Below are 21,491 nucleotides of genomic sequence, written 5' to 3'. Positions count from 1 at the left end.
TTCCAAAGTGCCCTCTAGCAGTAATACCACAGTACCCTCTTACTCATCCTGAGCTCAGCTTCCAGCAATCTTACCTGAGAACCTATACCCAGTCAAAGTAATTGTTACAAAGTGCGTGTATTTTAATGCATGGGAGGAACCTTCAAACTCTCACTGAAACTACTGACTTAATTTCTGCAAATCTCTTTAATAAACCTTTAATTCTTAGCTGAGAAAGGATTAGAGGTGGCAAGCATAAAGCTTAGAAGAGATGAAAGTGAATGGATTTGTGACTGTTTCCCTGGATCACAGGAAAAATGGCATCAAATCAGGTCAGGTGGGCATGAGAGAGAGGCCTTTCCAGGACACTAGAAAGTGGAGGCAGGGACACCAGGGGAGGACGTGGCATTGCTGGTGCTGAGTTTGGTTCAGCAGCCTGAGAGCCTGATGTTCATAAACAGTCCATTGAGCGGAAGGGCATAGATGGTCCAAGTAAAGACTTTGGAAAATACTGGTGGTGTTATAGTGGTGTTATACCTGGCTATAAAAGAGTAGTAGCATACCAAGAATTCATCTCTGTTCTCAACTCTGACGGGATTTTACTTGGAGTCGTGAGAAGCTATGCTCGTTAGAGAACCATGGGCCTAGGGGAAAACCCACGTTGAGATGATGCTGCATGTATTTCTGCTCTGTGTAGAGATTTAACTTGTTAGGTCAGGAAGCTGTTTCTTCCTGCCAATCATAACTTGCCAGACGCACTCAGGAAAGGTTCTTATAACCCTTGGACCTTGAGGAGAGTTTAAATTACGTTTAAGATACTATTTAAGAAGAGTCGTAGTGTATTCTTAAGAGCAAATTCTGTCTCATAGCTTTTATAAAAGTTTGATGGTTAAACAGGGGTAAACATGATCTCCACTATGTCTGTAGCATGACTATCCCAAATGTCTTATTCCCTGAAGGTTTTTGACTAATTTGGGGGTTGCAACTTAAAGTTTTAGGCATTGTACAGAACCCTGAGTGTGGGCTGGTAGACAGCTGACCTCACAATCTGCAGCCGGCTTTGCAATAAAATGCTATTTGGTGTGAAAGACTTAGAAGGACCCCTGCCTGGTGGACAACATGGATTATCAGACAGGCCCAAATGCTTTTCACTTTAGTCTGATCTCTCTCTGGTGTGCATTAAGACTTTGATAAGATTTTTAGCTAAGCTGGACACCTTAGCTAAAGCAGATTTATCTGCCTGTGATTCCCCCAAGTAAGTTCCTTTACAAGTGACTGGCTTCCGATGACTTGAAGTAACTTAAAGGAACTTTGGGGGAGGCTCATGCTATGTCTGTATCTGGCTGTGCCGCTTTGGGTGGCACTTTAGGAGTCCTTACTCCCATCTTACAGGCTTTCTTCCAGCCCCTTTTAGGAATAAGTTGCTTTGCTTCCAGAACATTTAAAGGGAGAAAACTTTTGTCATTTAATATAACATCAAAAGCTATTACATGTTGTGAAGTTTTTTCCCATAGTGATGACTGATTTCTAGAATCGACATGGAATAGCATGTCCATATCCTTATCTACATGAAAGGAAATGATTCTTCAGAGGAATGCTGTCAAGCTGATTCTTCTGGCTTATGAAATTTGGCTCCGTCTTCTCTTCTCAAATGCAACATCTTCCTTTTGTGTTTTCATTTCTTTAGTCATTCAACACACTTCTAATGGTCTACTGCCCGAGCGCCACTGTGGAAACAATGATAAAAGTTATCACTTAATGTGGCATTATATAGTATATAGCCTTGACTATGTGCCAGACACTGTTGTAGCACTCAGATTAATTCATTTCATGCTCATAGCAACCTTGTGATAGATGCTATTTTTATCCACATTAGATAGAAAAGGAAACTGAGGCATGGCATGGTTAAGTGAATTGGCCAAGGTACCACAATTAGTGAGTGATAGAGTTGGTTTGAACACAGGCAGTCCAGCTCCAGAGTCTGTGCTTTTATCCTGCCTCTCCCCAGTAAGTAGGGTGAATGGATATCTTTTAGCAATTATAATGAAGATAGTAAGGGCTTTGCAGGATGCTATGGGAACCTGTGGTAGGGACTCCTACCACAGTCGAGGAGGTGGGGGCTTTCAGACATGTCAACTAAGGGCAGCCTATTGCGTGAGTTGCTCTTAGCTTGCCAGGTGTAAGTGATCAGTCCCTTTCTTGAATTGTTGCATAGTTTTGCTTGTATTCTCTCATGACATCTCTCCCATTTGTCTCATGGTACAGCTGTTAACACATCTTGTCTTCCCTAGCAGATGATCCCTTCTTTGCTCTCTTTTATCTGTCTTTGAATTACTCCCTCTTCTACCCCAGTGCTTTCACACAGAAGTTTCTCAAATCAAGTTGATGAGTGAAACTTTGCTTTGGACAAACCAAGAAGCTTCTAGGCTCCCTCCCCACTCCTGTTCCTTCTTCCTCCTGCACTCTCACTGTAGAAGTAGCCCCGTTTGACCTCTCATAATGTGTATGTTGTCTTGGATTTTTCACATTCCATGTTTAAATAAAGATAGTGATTATGTGTACTGCATTTTAGCTGTCTACAGTTTTGGAAAAGACTCCTGTTTCTGTTTTGGTAATTACTTAAGGCCAAGGGTTTAAATAGGATGAGGTTTCACAGAATCACAGAATTCTAGATCTGGTATGCTCTGTTTGGGAGTTGTAGGGTGAAAAATGTGTTCAAGTCACATTTTAGAAAAAGAGAGAAGTAAAATGTTAACTTAAAATTAACCATCAATTAAAGAGTAAGAACAGAATATCAGGTCTTAATAGGTAAGATGATGATAATGGTGATGCTGCTGCTGCTGCTGATGCTGGTGCTTGCATTTATTAAACTCATACAATGTACCAGGCACTCTACTAGGTAATTTTCCATAGATTATTTTATTTACATCTCATGACAATTTATGAGGTAGTTATTATTATTATCTGCATTTTACTGAAATTTAGAGGTGTTAAATAATGTATGTATTAGCAAGCAAGTGAGGGACCTAGGATTCCAACTCTAGGAGTGTGACTCTTAACCACTGTACTCTACTGGAAGGAATTGTCTTTGGAAATGAGAGATAATTTAACATTCCAAGGAAGAGGAGTTCCAGGCCAGATACTGAGATTACTGGTATCCTTCAAGGCTGAGTCATACATATACGTCTTCATTAGATTACAAGTGTTCTAGCAGAGGACACATGGTCAGAAACACATATATGGCTCTGGGCTTAAATACCATAGAGACCTCATGCTAGGGGCACACAGTATAATTGGAAAGAATGAAGTTCACATATACTGATGGCTGATAGATACCAGGCTCCAGACGAGAGATATTATGTCAACTCATTTAATTTTCACAACAATCCTGTGAAATAGGTTTTATTGCAGACAAAAAAAACCAAGGCTCAAAAAGTTTAAGTTAATTGTGTGTAAGCGAACTATTGGATACAAATCCAGGCCTTTCTGTATCCAAAACCAGTAATCACTTTCCTATACAAGGCTGGTCTAGACCTCAATGGGCCACTACCCACCTGACTAACTTGGAGGCATCATTTAAATTCCCTGGGTCTGAGTTTCCTTATCTGTACACATGAACAGGTTGATTATCTTTTCATGTGCTTACTGGTCCATCGTGCATCTTCTTTGGAAAAATGTATATTCAAATCCTTTGCCCATTTTAAAAATTGGATTATTTATTGAGTTGTAAAAGTTTTTTATATTTTCTGGATACTAATCTCATCAGATATACGGTTTGTAAATATTTTCTTCCATTATCTGGGTTATCTTTTCACTCTCTTGATGGTATTGTTTATCACACAAAAGTTTTTCGTTTTGGTGTACTCCAGTTTATCTGTATTTTCTTTTGCTGCCTATGCTTTTGGTGTTATATGTAAGAAAACATTATGTAACCCAAGGCCACAAAGATTTACTCCTGTATTTTCTTCTAAGAGTTTTATAGTTTTAGCTCTTTGTTCCACTTAGATGTATGATCCATTTTGAGTTAAATGTTTTTATAGTGTAGGGTAAAGCATCCAACTTCATTTTTTTGCATATGGACATCCAGTTGTCCCAGTGCCATTTGTTGTAAAGGCTATTCTTTCTCCATTGCATATCATTAGTCATTAGGAAGTGTAAACCAAAACCACAATGAGACACTGCTTCACACCCACTTGGTTGGCCATAGTTGAAGAAACAGAAAATAACAAGTGTTGATATGAATGTGGAGAAATTGAAGCTTTCATATATCACTGGCGGAAATTTAAAATGGTGCAGCTGCTTTGGAAACAGTTTAGGTTAGTTCCTCAAAAAATTAAAAACATATTTGCCACATGATCTAACAATTGTATTCCTAGGTATATACCCAAAAGAAATGAAACATACTGCCACACAAAACCTTATATACAAATGTTCGTAACAACATTATTCATGATACCCAAAAGGTGAAAACAACCCAAATGTGCATTAATGGATAAATAAAATGTGGTTGATTAATACCGTGGAATATTACTTGACAATACAAAGGAATAAAGTACTGATACATGCTACAGTATGGATGAACTTTGAAAACGTTAGCAAGATGAAAGAAAGTAGTCACAATCACATATTGTACCATTCAATTTATATAGAATGTCCAGAATAGGCAAATATATAGAGACAGAACGTAGGTTACTGGTTGCCAAGGGTTTGGGGTGGGAGGAGGAGTGAATGCTAATGAGTATGAGGTTTCATTTGAGGGATACAAAAATGTTCCAAAATTAGATTGTGGTGATGGTTGCAGCACCCTATGTCTATACTGAAAAACAGTGAGATGTACACTTTAAATGAGTGAATTATATGGTATCTGAATTACATGTTAATAAAGCTGTTAAAAAGTGAATATGTTGAATTAAAAGAAGGCTAAAATTCCCTTTTTAGTGCCTAAATTGTATACATCTCTGATTCCTTAGAATCAAAAGTTAGACGATATGATTCCAAACTGAATTTAATATCAAATATGTAATCGTCTTAGTCTGTTTGGGCTGCTTTAACAAAATATGGTAGATTGGGTGACATAAAAACAACATAAATTTATTTCTCGTAGTTCTGGAGTCTGGGAAGTCCAAGATCAAGGTGCCAGCAGATTTGGTGTCTAGTGAGGGTCCACTTCCTTACAGACTGCTCACCTGGTGGAAGAAGTGAAGGAGATCTCTTGGGCCTCTTTAAAAGGGCACTAATCCCATTCACCAGGGCTCCACCCTCATAGCCTATCACCTTCCAAAGGCCCCACCTCCTTATATCATCACATTGGGGGTTAGGTTTCAAGATATGAATTGTGAGGGGACACAAATATTCAGTCTATAGCAGTAATGCTTTTTTCTCCCGGCTTTTAATTATATTTGTAAGGGTCTCTTGTTCAAAATTCCACAGTAGTATATCTTTTAGTAGATTTCCTTAATTATTTTAATTTTGTATTGTTGAGACTGACAATTAAGCCAAGTTTAATTTTTACGGGATCAGCCTTATGCAATTGTGTGATCAACACCTGCATATATCTCATGGATCCAAGGCCTAGGATTTTCACCTAATATATAGGACACATCTTGACTGACTTCATTTCAATGATAATTAGGACGATAATGATCACAATTCATTCTGTAATTGACTTATTACTTGACTTACATTTTAGAACATAAAAGCTATGTGTTTATAAGTGCTTTGGAGGTTTGTAATTTAATTTGGGGGGCAGCAAGGAAAGCGAATATAAAAATACCTGCAAAATAAAATGGAATGTACAGCTCACTAAACCAAAAGAGTAGGATGAGTCCTGCTCACCTGATTATTACTATCATACTCTCCAGAATATTGATTTGTACTGTTAGGTTGAATCAGAGATCTATATAGAACAGTAACTAAAGAGTTTCATCAATTTGGGATTTTATGAAAATGATAAAGATTTGTTCATGGATGAATCCTTACTCTCATGGGAAATATGTGATGACTTATAAAGGATGTACTGTCAGATTAATGTCATTGTCCCATTCCTCGTCTTAAGAAACTGCTGGTCTCCCTTAAGCATGGTGACCCAACAGAAAGGCTTTGTTACAGTAGGATTCGTTTTTGCTTCTCTTTGTTGTCCATGTTGTTCTTAACCACTACAGGGTAGTCTGACCTGGGATGTTTGCTTCTGCCTTAAACCTGTGTAACAACCCAGGTTTTTTTCTGTACCCTGAGTTCTCTGTTGCTGTGATGTCTCTGGTAGATTTGTTCTCTGGATGAATCAGTGGCCTTCTACACTGGTGGTTGCATTCTTCATCAGCCATTGTCATGCAAACAAGGTTTTAAAAACATCCTTGAAAAGTAAGTATCTTAGAACTGGAACTGAAATCGGATCCACACATTTGCACAGAATCATGTACTTCCTGTGTAAGGCCACTAAACATCTCTCCCCAAGACAGTGCATCCCTTCCCCCGGATGCCTCTCTTCTGGATTATAAAAGAATGTGTGCCGCAGCACTGGGGTAGATTATGCAAAGGTCCAGTGTAGAATTACTCATTTCTGGCATGGGATACCTGGAATGTTTTCACGAGCCTTAAATGATGGGTGGGATTTTGATAAAAAGAGACCGTGGAGGAGAAAAAATAGGAATAGGGAGGGAAAACAACCAGGGTAAAGGCACAGAGACTGGAAAGCACCAGGTGGGTATGTCTGCTTTCTGCAAAGAAATAATGAGTAAATTTCAAGAGACCAATACCATTGGAATGAAATCAGTGGAAGCTGCATTGCAGAGGGTTGAGGATAGCAGAGGTAATGCTACAAAACGACATGGATAATGAGAAAACTACTATGAAGTGTTACTTATCAAGTTTGCAAAGTGGGATTATTTGATTTAATTATTAGAAAACTTGGTTTTTTTTTTTACACTTCCCTTTCTGATGTTAAATATGGAATATCTTTCTTTTTCCTGCCTCTTTTTACTCTCAAACAGTATTAACATAAGTTATTTTCCCCAGATTATTCTGCTTGGACCTAAAATGAACTGCTACGAAACTTTGAACTTTTCAAGTGGTATATCATGAACTTCATGGGTTTTTAAGAAATGAAAGTGTAAATCAGTAACCATTTTTATTTTTATTTTATTCTATTTGTATTTAAAGTGAAATGTTTTCGCTGTAGTTTCTTGTGTTTCTCCCTACAAAAATTATATGCTATAATATCTCCCAGCTAAAATGTCATCCATTTCTATATCCAAGCTTTGTAACTCTTGGGAGTTTTTGACTTTGGGTGTCAGATGTGGGGTTTGAGTATCAGAAAGGTCGAAATACTCCACTTTGATAACCACAGCAAGTAGCGGTTATGGTTATGAGGATAGATTATAAAACAGAACAAATATTTGTATGGTGGAAGTTACCACAGGCTGAGCCTCCTTGAGGAGTCTCATTTTACCCAACCCTAATAGCCTATGTGGCTGTAGAAGTTGTCCCAGTGACGCTCCAGACCCTGGTTTCAATCCTGCATGAAACTCATGGCCACTATTTACTGGGTCAAGTTTTATTTTCCTTAGTGAGTAAGATGCAACTTAATATTTGGAGGTCTCAAGTGAATTCTTCAAGTCTTTTAGTGGGATAAGTGCTATACCTTGAAAAATATGATGGGTTTTTTTTGGTCTGTGTGACCACACTGTATTTGTTTACTTTGGCGGCACATCTCTTAATTGATTTGAAACAATTAACATGTCTTCACAGTGATTACCTGGTTTAATTACTTTAAGTAATGCAACAATCCAGGTGGAGAAGGAATTAAACTCTAAATTTATAGATAGCACATTGTTTTGGAGAATCTCTTGTCTATTTTTAAGGGGTAAGAAGATGTTAGATCAAAAAATAACCCACAAATAAATACAGGTATGAGTAGTAGGCAAATGGCAAAAGTAAAGTATCTTCTGGGACTGTGCACCTTTTTGAATGAGAGAAAAGAGTAGAGATCGGTTTTATGAATATATTTCTGAGTAAAATGCTAGACTCATGGAATCTTGAAGGAATTATCCAAGTACAGAGATGGACTTTACTTTTTCTTTTTTAACAGCTGTCATCATGACCTGCACTGGATCTTTTTTTTTTTAATTTCACGGTAATGCCCTTCTATTCCACGTAAAATGTGTTGAGTCTTCCACAGTGATGTGCTGGCAAGTGTTTAGCAACCAGCGTTCTAGGGGAGGTGGGGAAGAGAGCTGATTTGTAGTGTTTGCCGATTTCCATGGTGTAAATTCTCCCACCATGGCCAATTATGTGCTGTCAGCATCACATCAAGCAGCTCATAGAATTTGTTAAAATTTCACAATCAGCTCTCATAAGCCAGTATAAGCCATCTCCAGCATACCACTGGCTCCCCACTTACATGTCTAACACCTAAATACCATCACTGCCATATAAAAAATGTCAATTCTTTAGCTAAGATTTTACATCTAAAGTGTTGTACTTAACATTTTGCTTATCTACTTCTACTAGTCACCTGTTCCAGAACTCTAGTCCAAGTACCATGGAATCATAGCAGTTTAACAAAATAAACTTTTTTAGCCTTTTTGTGATGGATACAGACAGATGTCATGAAATCTTTGGGACTACTCACACCTTTAAAAGAACCAAGTTAGCATGACTTTTGTTCGCTTAGAATAAACTCTATCTTTCAGCCCATTTTATCTACACTATTGGTGACAAAAAACCTAAGATATAACATAGAGAAAAGAATAACATATTTGTTTCTTATAATTGGAGAAATATTGTGGAGGGGGTCAGGAGCTGAGAAGAGATTTATGTTTTGAAGGGGAGAGATTGGGTAAGTAAATATGATCTTTATAAAAATTAAAATAGATTACAGCGAATTTTTTTTTTTTTTTTTTTTTTTTTTAGCTTTTCTAAGACTTTGTAGGGCTAGGAAATCAGAATTTAGAACAGATACAATACTGAGTGATTCTGACTTATCTGCGTTTTTTCTTTCTTTCCCTAGCTCTTTGGAGAAAGAAAGATAGAAGATCAGATGTTCTGTCTTTTTGTAGCATAGTTACAAGTAATTTTTGTTTTCTTTTGTTTACATGGCCTTTTAATATGTATTCTTAGTTTGGAAAAACATTAACTGGAAACAATTTCAAACCTCTCTAACTTGGATTTGTTGAGCCTGAGGTTAGTATTTCTTCACAAATACTGATGGCTTTTTTTTTTTTTTTTTATCTTCTTAGAATAACAGAAGTTTTAAAAAAGAAAGAAAGAAAGAATTGTGTTAAGAAAGATATGTATTTTGTTTGGCCTCACTAAAATACCACTTGGCTCCAACCAGCCCATATTTCCTGCCTCTGACTATGCCCCGAAGCAGGGAAAGGGTAGAAGTTTTTAAAATGAGATTTAAGTTTGTGTATTTGCATTCTTTTCAGTTTTTCAGTTGTTAGTCTTAGTTGGCCCAGCACTGTAAAGCTTGAGTGAATTTTTTTAATGAAACTTAACAGTAGGGAATCGTTGTTCAAAATTTGCTTTGCTAGTGGCTAATACCAAAAAAATCTATTTTCATCAGATGCTTGCTTTTTTCATGTCGTCTGCATTCTCAGCATACTCTATCCAGACAGTATTTATTAACACGTTAGATACTTTAATAAATAATTGCAGGCTATTTGAAAATTGTGACATAAAAGTGACCCCTCCCCTCCCCCCCCATAAATACTTGGTCAACTTCATTGCTGCCTTGAACTAGTTAGCATTTCCTGTGGGAAAGTGATCCACTTTACTGACATAATTGATCTGTGAATCACAAATAGAAATGGCAAGCCTGGAATTTGCACAGTGATTTTTCTATGCTCTCTTTTTCATTTTAAAGTAGAATACGTTTTTCACAACTCAGCTGTGCCCCTTTACATGGATAAAGCAGAGCCCTGGGGAAACCTGTGCAAGGTCACACAGTGGTCCCAGAGCACAGCCAGAATGCGTGCGGAGGAATTGCTTCTTACCTCTGCATTCTGTTAGTGCCCTCGCTATGTGGCTTTGATGGAGGTCTTAGTCGAGACCTTTCTCCCCAAGTACTTGGCAGACTTAAAAAAGCATGTGTAAACAATATGCACATTCCATTTGACTCTGAAATGGAGCCCCTTGTGGGATACAGATAACACCTATTCCCCACCCTGGCCTTGCTTCCAGCAGGTTAGCAGCAAGAATTGTGTGCAGTCTGTAGAGTATGCTGTCTGGGATCAGCAGAAGCCTTTTCAGTGTTGAAACAGTGGGGAGGCCAAGTGCTGTGAGAGGCTATTGTTGTCTGCCTAATTCAATGCATACTTAAATGCTTTACTAAAATCAATTACTATATGAGGCGTGAGGAGAGTGGGAAGAGCATAAAAAGGAAAAGATGAGAAGCAGAAAGCAGAATGGAAAAAAAGAAAAGATGCATGAACATTAGAGAGGGGGGAAAGAGGTATTGTTCATTGGGCTTTGGAGTCAGGCAGAGAGATAGGTTCAAATTCCAGCTTTATAAGTTCTCAACTAGACATTTCACTTAAATCAGGAGCTGTTGTCCATCTGTATTAAAGGTGAATGATAAAGAGATATCATTATCAAATAATGAAAATCCCTTTTATAATAGTGGTGGCTTTAATTTTAGAGAGACTATGTTTCCTCCACAATGCGGAGACTTCAGTGTTGTCAGGATTAGATTGGGCTGTATTGTGTGGGAAAACCCATACAAAGCTTAACATACAAAACTGTATTCTCTCACGTAAAGAAGTTCAGAGGTAGGCAGTCTAGGGTTTATTGAGTAGTTCATCAAGTTGTGAGAGCCCTGGCTTCTTCCAACTTTTTGTTCAGTTATCCTTCATCCCCGTGGTCCAGTGTGGCTGCTGGAGCTCCAGCTATTATGTCCTTGTTTCAGGGAGCAGGGTAGATGAAGGACAGAAGAAGGGCTCAACCATCCTTTGTAAGCAGGTTTCCCAGATGTGTCATGTTTTACATCTCATTGGCCAGAACTTAGTCTTGGTCACATACACTTACAAGAGGCCTTGGAAGCATAGTTTTCACTGGTGTCTCCATCTTTTTGAGCTTTGTATATATATGGGCTGTAGCAAGAAATATTGTGATCACTAGGAAAATGTATAAGAAATCAAAACTATCATTAGTCATAATAATAGTAACTCACATTTGAGGTGTCACAGGCTCTGTGTTCAAAAATTTATGTGAATTACCTCTTTTAGTCTTCCTTTAATATAGGTGTTATTATCCCCATTTAACAGGAAAAAATAAAAAAACACAAAAAACCCTGAGGTTTAAAAAATGTAAGTAGTTTTCCCAGGGTTACATTTCTAATAAGTGGTAGAGCTAGGCTTAGACCAGGCTTGTCTTTTTCCAGATCCCAAGCATTTAATCATTACTTTGCCTCCTACTTCTCAAGTTTTGACCTGAAAACTTTTCAAGTTTATTCATATCTATAATGGGATTTTTTTTTTTAAAAACCTTCTATCCTATTTTTGGTTTTATGGTCTTTAGCTTCCCACCCCTTTCACTTAATACACACACACATGCGTGCGCACACACACACACACACCCCTCTCATTTATTCTCTTCCCAATCTTTAAGCATTTCTGTACTTATGTAAAAGAACATGATTTTTAATACTTGCTTAATTAATTGTGAGCTGTCTCCTTGTATTTTGGTGAGGAATCTGCATTTTAGAGTTTTTGGCAATTCGCTATTTACTGAGCACCCTCTTTTTCCCAGGCACAACTCTGAAAGCTATTGGGGATAACAGAGTAAGAGTCCCGACCCTCAAGGCATTTGCAGTATAATTCTTTAGAGAATGGATTTTAGAGAAGCCTCTTAACATCAAATTAGTCTATGATACTACATGCAAATCACAATTGACCTAGATGTAGACACCCATTTGTCCTTATAATTACAAGTGCATCACTGTACCTCTAATGACCACCCCTCCCTTCAAAACATTCCTAAGAAATTAGGTAGAATAAATAGACACTTCTATTTTAGTACTTTTTGTATTTTTCCCTTAAACAACATGGTTTATATTATTGGCTTAGTAATAAAAGCTTGTTAATCTTAAATTACATAAGGAGGATAAGGGGTTGATTATAATACCTATTACTTTTTTAAAAGGTGGTGATCATGTCCATTTGCAAAAATAATTTAATTCCTATTTTACAACATTTTCAATAGTGGCAGAAATAATGGACAAGTATACTAAAAGCTTAATCAAATGGGGACTGTTGTGACATTTGGGGCCACAGCCTGTCAGTACAAGTCTGTGTAGGGTTTATCACTTGATATACTTTTTATAAGAACTGAGAAGAAAGATGTTTTACCTGATAGGTTAAAGAAGAGAGAGCATCACCCAGGATGTGAGACTGACAACAAAATCTCACACAAAACCTCCATTTAATCCAGTCTTTGTATCTAGAAATCAGATACTAAGAGAAGAGACTGGGAAGGATTCTTTTTCTGTCCATTTTCCTGCTTTGTTTTCTAGTGCATACATTGCTTAAAGGTACTTCATTATAGAGAAGTAAAAGTTTTTTTTCTATATGGGACCAACCTACACATTATTTTACCCTAATTATTTACGCGCAGAAACATTTTGTTCCATAATGGAAAGGTGATTTTTTATAGTCATAAATATATCATCTACCTCTGGGGTTTGCCTAGATGTATTCATTTCTAGTCTTTAAGGTATTTTGTTAAGTGAGCTCCATCAGTTTGATAAGTCAGTGCTTTCTTGTTTAGGTTATTTGCTTAAGTACATCATGTGCCCTAGCACTTGGTTTATGGGTACTGAGTCTCCTGGCTCTGCTAATAGTCCCTTTTACCTTTGATGACCTAATTAACTTTATCTGATCATGGAAAACTTACCGTTTGTAACTGTACTTGAGATAATGGATTTCATTATTACCTTGAGTGAATTTTACTTTGAAAACTTATAACATTTGGCCCCTAATGATAATAATAAATAGCACTTGTGTAAAGACTTAGAATTAAACAAAAAGGCAAAAAATACTTTTCTACATTGTATTCAGTCCTCACTGCAACACTGAGGTAAATGGTTTATGCTCATTCATGATTTCATGTCACCAGGGATTCTGCAGTGAACATGATAGGCGTGGTTTCCATCCTTCTCACACACTCTGGAGGAGAAATGTTTATTATGAATGAGGGAGGTATGTTTTTTATAAAAAATCTATAGCTCAGAGGACTTAAGTGCCCTGCCCAAAGTCATAGTCAGTATGTGGTAAGAGTTTGTATGGGTGTGTAATCGATAGATGACTAAACTGGAAAGGCAAGGAGGAAGGAGGTTTTTGGAGAATCTTGAAAAACTGGCCAGAGTTGGGCTGTTTTTTCTAAGGACAATGGGTAGCCATTAGAGGCATTGGATTGGAGAAGTGATGTAAGCAAAGTGTGTAGGAGAAATAATCTGATAGTAAGGTGCCAGTTAAATGAATAAAGGTGGTAAATAAGTGGAACAACTGAGAAACTACCAGTACTTATATGCCTAAGATAAAGCCCTGAAATGACGGGGTGGTATTCAGGTCAGGAGGGGACAAACAGAGGGAAAATGAGAAGGACTTGGTGGCTGACTGCATAGGAGGAGAAGAGAGTGAGAAGTCAATGGTGTCTGAAGATTCGGGTGATAAGAACTTAGTAATAACCATGTATGACAGTGAGAGCTTAAAGAGCATCAGTTACAAAAAGCCCAGTTGTCTATTCTTATGGCTTCTTTGTAAGATCAGATCTTGACAATTGTCTCTAAGAGTATTTCCTAAAAACCAGGCATAATGTTCCTTCCTGCACCCCTCATCCTGGATCCAGTCTAAGCATGGCTTTCTCTATTCTGGTCTGTCCTAAGGGAGGGAAGAGAAATTCCCCCAAAGATTGAAAATTTTGAGAAAATGGTATGAATCCTCTAAGACATGGACATGGGATGTTCTGGCTCTTGATTCAGTGGATTGTGTCCTAGGCATTCTTTGTTGACCACAATTCCCGGACCACCACGTTCATCGATCCTCGGCTCCCACTACAGAGCAGCAGACCCACCAGCGCGCTGGTTCATCGGCAACACTTGACGCGGCAGCGCAGTCACAGTGCAGGGGAGGTGAGTCACGTGTTTTAGGAACTGACCTGTTGGTCAACAGGCTACTAGGATGTGGTGGGTTTTGGAACTGGGTTGGCGTTTTATTCTTTTTGTTTGTTTTACTTTGTTTTTATAGTTTGATTTAAAGAGTATCACTTGGAGGCTGAAAGGCTTCGGAATGTTGACAAGGCTTCTCTGGAAATACATACAAATTTAGAAGGTAGGACATATGAGGAAAGATTGAAGAAATTAAAGGCTGTCTTTTTAACTCAGAGGAAGGTGAAAGGGAATTGATAATGTACTAAAATGTTCAAGAAAGGGTGATGATAAGCTCTTTTGCACACCCCAGGACAGCCTCAGAGGAAGAAATGAATGTAACATTGAATGGGCTAAAACGTGGGTAAATATAGAGAAGAAATTCTTAAGTGAGGTTTGCTAGATTACATAAAAATATTCACCCAAGTCTGTGGGGTTCTGGAATCTTCACTAGTATTCATTAAAATTCGTATACATCTGAGAGAGCTGATTTACGTATTCTAAATGCCTGGAGAAAATAGGCTGAACTAAGAATTGCTGAGATCTCTACTGTGCTGTACTAGGCCAGTTTGCAGTGGCCCACGGTAACCACATGGGGGCCCTCTTGTATCCTAACCAAAAAACAAAAACAAAAACAAAAAAACTTCTTGTTTCACTTTTTCCTTTAGCAGCTTAAAGAAATAAAAGGAATGTTTTAGGTCAACTTTTCTTCTACTTAGTATGAGCTTATGCCTTGAGCGTATATCATAGCTTGGTGTACATTGTTTCTCAAAATTCCCTTAGACAAATAGAATTAAGATTCTTTCCCTGCATTCTTTTCTGTGTCTTTGTGCATATCATATTTTCAATATTATATTGTAGGTCAAATGTTTTTGTAGCCACTATTATGAGAAAAAATTATGAATTCAATAAATAACTTGGTTTGGATTCATCAAAATTCCACCCTTGGAATTTCCTCTCATGATTTACATGCTTGCTCCAATGTATCATGTGTTTGCTGGTTTTAAGTGCAGACCTGGAAGAATATACACGAGAAGCTCATATAAAAATGATACAGAAACCTTTTGCAGGATGAGGTATTCACAAAAATATTTATTTTTTATGAGTAGCTAATAAATCTTCACCTTGCTGTCATATAAACCATTAGTCGTGAACTGGATCACGCTAACAGCATTTGTCTTAAAAGCAGAACGGACCTCTCACCTTTGGACCTCATGTGCGATATGTAGAGTAATTAGGGCTCTGCCTGACTTTATCACATGGCCAGTGCACTTTAGCCACTCACCTTACTGTGACCTTACAATATGAAGCTGGCTCTTGGGTCTAGACCAAACTGTTTTCCTGTGAAAACATGAGATTAATAGCTAAAACTTACATTTTCTTTCAACCTCTCTTCCTCAGAACTTGAATTATTATCATGGTCTAGTAGTAGCCTGTTGTGGGAGAGGGTCCCTAAGGGACACATAAAGATTTCTCTTCTTATTGATGGAAACTGAGCAGTGGAACAGAGGTAACTCCATAAAGACTCAGCATTCAGCCACAGCACTGTTAAACCTTTGAGGGGAATGTCATTTTCGGACACAGGTGTTAGCAGCATGCAGACACAGGAGCACTACCCATAATCCTCATAGGGATTGCCCACTGTCTGGTGGTCTGGTTTTAAGAAATGAGATCTCAGGAAGGCAACCTTTGCTTTTTCTTGGAAATGATGACACATGGCAACATACTGACAGGAGGGAAAGTTATGCACTGGCGTATTGAAATGACAAGTTCTCTGACTGACAAGCAATGTGCAGTCAGTGATTAAATCTACCTACCCAGAGAGTGGCTATTCCTCAAAGCTGATAACTCAAGAGAAGCAGGGTGAGAAAATTTCTTTTACATGAGGAAAGGTTACATACCCGAATCTTTCCAGCCACCATCTTATACCCATTCAGAAAATATTTCAATCAGCAGAAATGCCGGTGTCTCTTCCATCCAACAAAGAGACACTTGCCAAATACCTGCTACAATGCAGAAACATGGTGGTTGACATTGCGAGGGACACAAATAAATATTATGTGTTTCCTGTGTTCTTCATAGGGAGAGGAAATATGAAACTGTAATACAAATAAATAAAAAATGTAAGTGAAAAATGCTTTGTAAGCTGTTTTTTTTTTTTAATAGTTTGGAAAGAAAAGTGTACTTTAATAACATTTTTAGATAATTGTGGATATTTTCCTTTTATTTTTCTTTTTATTTCTTTCTTCCCAGTTTTAATGAGGTATGATTGCCAAATAACATAAACTGGTAATAATGGCAACTGCTTTAGAAATATACACCAAGTGCTGTGGGAGCTCAGAGAAGGTTGCGTTTAACTTCAACTTGAAGAGAAGGGAAGGCTTCATCGAGGAGGGGCTGTTTGAAGTATGCTTTGAAGAATGAGTGAGAACATTCTTCAAGGATAAGCAAGCAGTGGAGGGTGGGGAGGATATTTCTAGGGTTAGGTAGTGCCTTTAGAAAAATCCTCAGCAAACGCCTGACTGATGCAGTATGATAAAAATCGTTGCGAAGGTTTCAATGGTGGGAGTAGAAGCTCTATTTTAAAAGTACCAATTTATAAATCCAGTTTGTTATTTTCGCTTTGGTTCTCTTACTGTCTTATACTACTGTCCTACTATTATCTTAAAAAACAGCTGTAATTTGAGGGGAAATGCTAAAACAGAAGCTAAAGCAGTGCTAGATTTTTCCGGTAAGAATATTAGTAGGCACTTTTGGTTACCTACTTGTATGTGTGAGCTTCTAAATCTATAGTAGGTACAGTGAATGATTGAGGTTAGGGCAACCCTATTTAGCTCCTCCACACCTGCTACTATTAGCTCCTTGGTGTGGGAGGCTCAAACCAGAAAGAGCTGTTGTGCTGGGTACTCTAATAGGCATGTAAAATTGCTTCTAAGGAGATAATACACTAACTCAGAACCCCACACGAAGATTGCTGCTCGTCAACCTCTCCTTTGCTGAGGCAGGGAATTCCCTGGCCTGTGTTGGCAAAAAGAAGGAATATTCTGACAGTGCCCCAATACATTTTGTGTCACTCGGGTTATTCCCTTTGTTGCAGGTTTGTGTTCTGTCAATGCAGAAGTTATTCCTGATCAACAGGTCTGCTATTTAGCTGTTACAGCCTCAGTAATTATAAACACATTGAACTACTTCTGTGCACTTGGTAAATAGTCACTGCCCCAACCATCTAAAGGAGGTGGATGCCTCAACCCATCCCCCCCATTCAGCCACTAAAGCAAGGTTTCGAGAACCAAGAACCCATAGCTGGCATCTGTTCTGATCAGCTGGTAGTTCACCATGCTCACTGCTAAGTATTTTGAACTTGGTTCGCATGCTGATATAGAGTACTTAAGCTCTTGGTGCAGAACATAAATGATGCTTGTGTTTGCAGGTTGGAGAAGATTCTCGACATGCAGGACCACCAGTTCTTCCCAGGCCATCCAGTACCTTCAACACAGTCAGTAGGCCACAGTACCAGGACATGGTTCCAGTGGGTATGTCACTCCTTTCCAGAAGGTTTTACTTGTGCTTTCATGTCACTGTTTACTACACATACTGTGCTGATACTTCCCTGTCGTCAGCCTGCTACTTTTTGCCCTGTATTGAGAAATTGCTACATTATCCTTAAGAAATTTATAACAAAATCATAGACACTTGAGTTTCAAAGGGCTCTGTCTATAAAATCCTAGGATGAAATTTTTTTATACTACTCTACCTTTTCTGAGTAAAGGTATTACATTAGATTGTTGAAGGTAAAGAAAAATAATTTGTTAAGGTAATATATTATGCATTATAAATTAAGCATTTGAGCAAGTGTATAGTTAGTATGTATTTAAGGCTTTAGATGGAATTTAAATGGGGCGTGAATCTGTGGTAGCCTCACAAAATAAACAAGCAATGATAACACATTCTTAAGGGTTTTTATAACAAATAGAAAGCAGTAAGAGATTCCAAAATACAGTAGTAACATAAAAAATAAATGAAGGTGGGCATATAGGCCTAAAAAACAACTTGAGTTGTTATTAAAATGATGAGGCTGAAGTTGGTCAGTGGTGTTCAAACCCAGAACGCTCAAGGCAGGTGGAGTGGACAGACTAGAGGGAAGCAGTGTAAGTTCCTTGATGGGTCTTAAATTAGAGCAGCTCTCCACTTGTCTGTCTTTGCTTGAAAATTTTTACTTAAAAAAACTATTAGAAATGTAGTATAATGCCCATGGTTTAAAGAAGTTCGACAACCATTGGATAAGAAGAAATGTAGGGTCTAACAGTCTGTGTTTTATTATACCATTCATAACATGACACTAAATACTGCACATAGAATTTTAAAATATTATAAAACTGTTGCTTAAAAAGTTATCTGGCCTCTGATTTTGCATGGAATATAAACTCCAATTCAATTATATAAGTGTCTTTATTATTCATATATAGTGAAATATGCATTTAGGGACACTTTCAGTTGACAAGGGGATTCCATTTTAACAGGTAGTAGTTTTAAAAAAAATATTTACATTTAACTAAAATATATACTTGTATGTATAGGCAGCATGTTTCAGTTAAACTTTGAGATTGCAGATGTCTACAGAATTAAACTTCTTATGTTTAATCATTTGCTAGTTTAAGAAAGGCATGTATTTTGATCATATTTACCAACATACCAGGATCTCTGATGTTGGAGAATTTAAACACTCAGTCTTAGTCCTATGAATTTAAATATATTTATGCCTGTCTCTGATTATTGATAAATACAACCAAGATGAATTATCTTAAGTAAAAAAAATCATTTTCTTGAGTAAAGGGGTATTAACAGAGCCCTTAATAAATTTTAACTAACTATTTTAAAATTTCATTAGTCAGCCTTGACAAGGATATAGATATTTTAAACATATTTTGTACATAGTTGATGATGAAGATTGTGTTGTGGCTGTTGGTATAGTTGGTTTGGTAAAGAGCTCTTTGTAGCTTAATGGCATTCATTTCCACATAGAGTCTGGGAATGATTTGTCCTCTGTATTTTGGCCATGGTTGTTGCTGACAACTGTTGCATTTTGGTAACTCTGGTTCTGCCTCTTTACCTCTTTGGCTGGCTGATGTTTAATCAGAAGGTGGTTTTTCATTTCTGACTGTTGTCATTCTGTGAGGTTGATTTCAGTAAGCTTAAAACAATGAATATCTAGATTCTTGTTAGTGATTTTATCTTGCAATGTGATAATAAATATTTATCATCAAATGAGCTTAATAAAATTGTGTCAGTAAGCCACACCAAACAGATCTAAGACCAGTAATCCCATAACAGGTTAGACACAGATTGGAATGTAAGCATCTGTAGTGGATAACAGTGTAGTATGACTTTGGGTACAAAGAATATTAACCAGGAAAACAGATTTTGAAAAGTTTGAATTTATGTGCATAAGACTAATAATAGATTTTTACAATAATTTTCTTTTCTGTTTTTTTCAGCTTACAATGACAAGATTGTTGCATTTCTGCGTCAACCCAACATCTTTGAAATTCTACAGGAGCGTCAACCTGATCTTACCAGGAATCATTCACTCAGGTAACCATGATATTGGCATTTGGTTCAAGTTGCATAAACCCTACCCATTAAATCTTGTAACATTGGTAATTGCCTTGGAAATTCACTCTTTTTTCCCAGCCTTCTTTACAAAGGCATCTTGTGCACAAATATCATATGTCATCAACAGCAGGTCACTGTAGTCCTGGCTTCTTTCTATTAAGTATAAGAGTTGAATGAGATCAACTAAACAACCTAGAACCCCCTTTAAAGAAGAAATATGAAAAGAAACAATTTACAGCCAAGAATGCATCCTAGATGTGAGGATTATAATAACTATAATAAGATACTAACCTTTTCAAGTGTAGCCCGAGTAAACAAAAGTAACATAGGGTTTATTGAATCGAGATTTGTAAAGTCCTAGACTTGATGTCACATTTTTTTAATAATAAAAACACAGTAGAACACAAGTAGGGAATCTGATCCTCTCCATAGTCCAGCATTCCCTTGCATGAACCCTCTCTTCTAAACGACTCTTCAGTGCATTGTGCTTTAAGCCCAGTTTTACTTTCCTGAATATATGCTGTTCCTCCTTCCAGGCAAGCTTTTCTTTTCTTCTAAGTTTGATAAAAAAAAAATCTTTCCTTTAAAACCCAGTGCAAGCTGGGGTCGCACTTGAAACTTTGAAAACTTCAGCTTCACTGTGGACTCTCACTCTCATATCTAGGCTGGTATTTCTCAATCTCAGTGTGCTAGGCATCAGTGGGGATGGAAAAAGGAGAGTTTCTGCTGAAAATCTTACAGAACCCAAAGCCCAGTTGGTCTGTATGTCACTTTACTGATAGAAGTATATTTGCCCAATGGTACCATCTTGGCCCACAGCAGTGATTCTCAAATACTGATCCACTTAGGTGTGCCAAACTGTTTTCATCAGGATCACCTGGGGAGCTTTATAAAATACAAAATGCCAAGTCTCACCTCCTCTAACTCCTCTCCCTTCTCTGAATTTGTGCCCCCTATCCTCCCACGCCCTGCCCAGAAATTTAATTCAGGAGGTCTGGGGTAGAGCCCAAGCATTATTTTCTTAATGCCTCTCCATGTAATTCTGATGGCACAGCCAGATGTAATAACCTCTGGTCTAGACACTAATTTGATGATTAATCATGTAATGTATCAAATTGTCCTTTGTACTCTTTTGAGTACAGAGTTTTATGCTTTTGACTTTTATGCTTTAATTAGACTTTTCAAGTCCTTATGTTTTATTTTCCAATTATATTATAAGATCTTTGCAAATATCTACAATAGCACTTTGTACATAGTGATTGTAAATACATACACGCACACACACAAGCAGTCTTCAAAAAGTTCGTAGAAGAATTTGTATTATCTTTTAATTCAATTTTTCCATGAACTTTTTGAAATACGTGTGTATGAATGTGTGTGACATATAATAAATAAACATATATGTTTACATACATTTGTCGATTTGAAAATAAATTACCAAATATTCTTATGATATCCTCAGTCTCATGTCTTTAAAGTTGTCATTACTCTCCAAAGTTTCTAAAGTTTAAAGCTACACAAAATTTCAAGTATGACACTACAAGTGTTGCTTATACAAAATCCTGGTTTCACGTGGTTAACATGTAAGTCAAGTCTTAGTGCTTTCCCCAACACAAGCATGCTATTCTCAATCACAAAAAAAAATTATAAAAATTATACAAGCAAGAATTTTGTGTGTTTGCTTATTGTGTCATGCATTCAGTAACGTAAGGTCCCTAGAGTATCTTGTGTAAGAAGTTTTAGTTAATAAAATTTC

At 37.3% G+C, this 21,491-nt stretch overlaps 1 protein-coding gene across 2 annotated transcripts in view; it reads left to right on the top strand.

The window, feature by feature from the left end:
- HECW2 (HECT, C2 and WW domain containing E3 ubiquitin protein ligase 2) overlaps positions 1-21,491 on the top strand; it is a 221,972-nt gene that overhangs the window by 138,638 nt on the left and 61,843 nt on the right. For both annotated transcript variants that reach the window (XM_063092361.1, XM_063092369.1), the window contains exons 14-16: positions 13,973-14,107; positions 17,553-17,655; positions 19,618-19,714. In XM_063092361.1, coding sequence (XP_062948431.1) covers positions 13,973-14,107; positions 17,553-17,655; positions 19,618-19,714 — 335 coding nt within the window. The remainder of the gene's footprint in view (positions 1-13,972; positions 14,108-17,552; positions 17,656-19,617; positions 19,715-21,491) is intronic.

Source organism: Cynocephalus volans, chromosome 1, assembly GCF_027409185.1.
Source record: "Cynocephalus volans isolate mCynVol1 chromosome 1, mCynVol1.pri, whole genome shotgun sequence".
Classification (NCBI taxonomy): domain Eukaryota; kingdom Metazoa; phylum Chordata; class Mammalia; order Dermoptera; family Cynocephalidae; genus Cynocephalus; species Cynocephalus volans.
The sequence above is the reverse complement of the archived record's forward strand: the minus strand, read 5'-3'. Positions and strand labels throughout refer to the sequence as shown.